This window comes from Anneissia japonica, unplaced genomic scaffold (genome assembly GCF_011630105.1).
Source record: "Anneissia japonica isolate Jap-2015-1 unplaced genomic scaffold, ASM1163010v1 scaffold197333_len1247_cov125_single, whole genome shotgun sequence".
Classification (NCBI taxonomy): Eukaryota; Metazoa; Echinodermata; class Crinoidea; order Comatulida; family Comatulidae; genus Anneissia; species Anneissia japonica.
In genome coordinates, this window is record NW_022708406.1 from 1 (window position 1) to 1,247 (window position 1,247).

At 31.8% G+C, this 1,247-nt stretch overlaps 1 protein-coding gene across 1 annotated transcript; it reads right to left on the bottom strand.

The window, feature by feature from the left end:
• Positions 1 to 5: 5 nt before the first annotated feature.
• On the bottom strand, positions 6 to 581 carry LOC117106518 (actin-related protein 6-like; the record flags this gene model as incomplete). Its single annotated transcript, XM_033247887.1, has 2 exons — positions 430 to 581; positions 6 to 137 (listed from the first exon to the last, which is right to left on the bottom strand). Coding segments are annotated over exons 1-2 (231 nt in total), but the record flags the coding sequence as incomplete, so codon positions are not given.
• Between the last annotated feature and the right edge of the window lie 666 nt (positions 582 to 1,247).

The following is a 1,247-nucleotide window of genomic DNA, read 5'->3' on the forward strand; positions in this document are numbered from 1 at the left end:
GCTTCTTGAATGGCTAGGAAGTTGAAGTAGGGCTCTGTGATGATGATTGTTGATTCCGAACAATCTAGATTCATGACATCTTTCCCAAAGACATGATCCCAAACCTGCCGCTGTACATCCCAGTTTACTAAGTATCCCTGAGGAATTAATAAAAATATGTTTAATTAATAATGATGCTCCAGCATAACTTTAAATTTTATATTATTGGTTCACTGCTTTTCAAACTGTAAAAGCACATAGAGGTCCCTCATTACGAGCTCTATAATTAATTCATTAACATTATTATTATTAATACTAGGCTACATAGATATTTGTATAGTTTACATTCTATTGTGTTAGAATGGAGATTACAAAAATTTCATAGAATAAACAGTAAACTTAGGTAACAAGAAGGCATGTTTAGGTTACTAATTGAAATGATTAACTTACCTTCTGAAAGGGTAAGACATAGAACAGAGATGACAGATCCTTACAATCATCTATTTGGTTGCAGATGTACTGTTTTCTTCGTTCACTCTTCGCTTTCATTATGCAATTTGGAAAGCAACTTGGTATTAAAAATTATAAAATACTACTTCAAAAATTGTATATTTAGCTATTACTTACTAATTTAATGATTATATCAATTTTATTAGGAAATTTAATTTGTTCTAAAAAATACAATCTGCAAGTAAATTGAATAAAATAAGTTGGTAGTTTCACTTGTTTAAAAATTAATACCTGAACCGCCAAATGACTTAATTAGTTCATCTATGGAAGATGTGAACTAATAAAGTTCAACATATTGAATCAAAAATGGCTTGTAAGTTGTATCACTGTTTTCGGAGTTTGTTTCATACTATCTTATGTCAAACTTATCAGTGAACTCCATGATAAACAAGTGTCTATTGCAATGTTATTTAATTAATCAACTCCCTGAATTAATCAATCCTGATATTTGTTATAATGTCCTGCAGTTTCGGAAGTTTGCAAACTCTCTCTGCCAAGAAAATTCCTGCAGTTTGCAAACTCTGCAAATCTTGCATTGTTTTAAATTTTCAAACAAGTTGCACACTGTGCAAGGAAAGGTTGCACAATTTAGTTGATCTGTGTATTTTTATCCTATTTTATATCACAGTGATTCTGCACAATTTTCTACAGTAGCTCGCCGAGTAGACCGCTTTGTGTGTGCCTCATTTACGGGACATTTCGATATTGCATGGCGAAACTCCAGGCCTAGGGCCTAGAAATTAAAGATATACTTACTT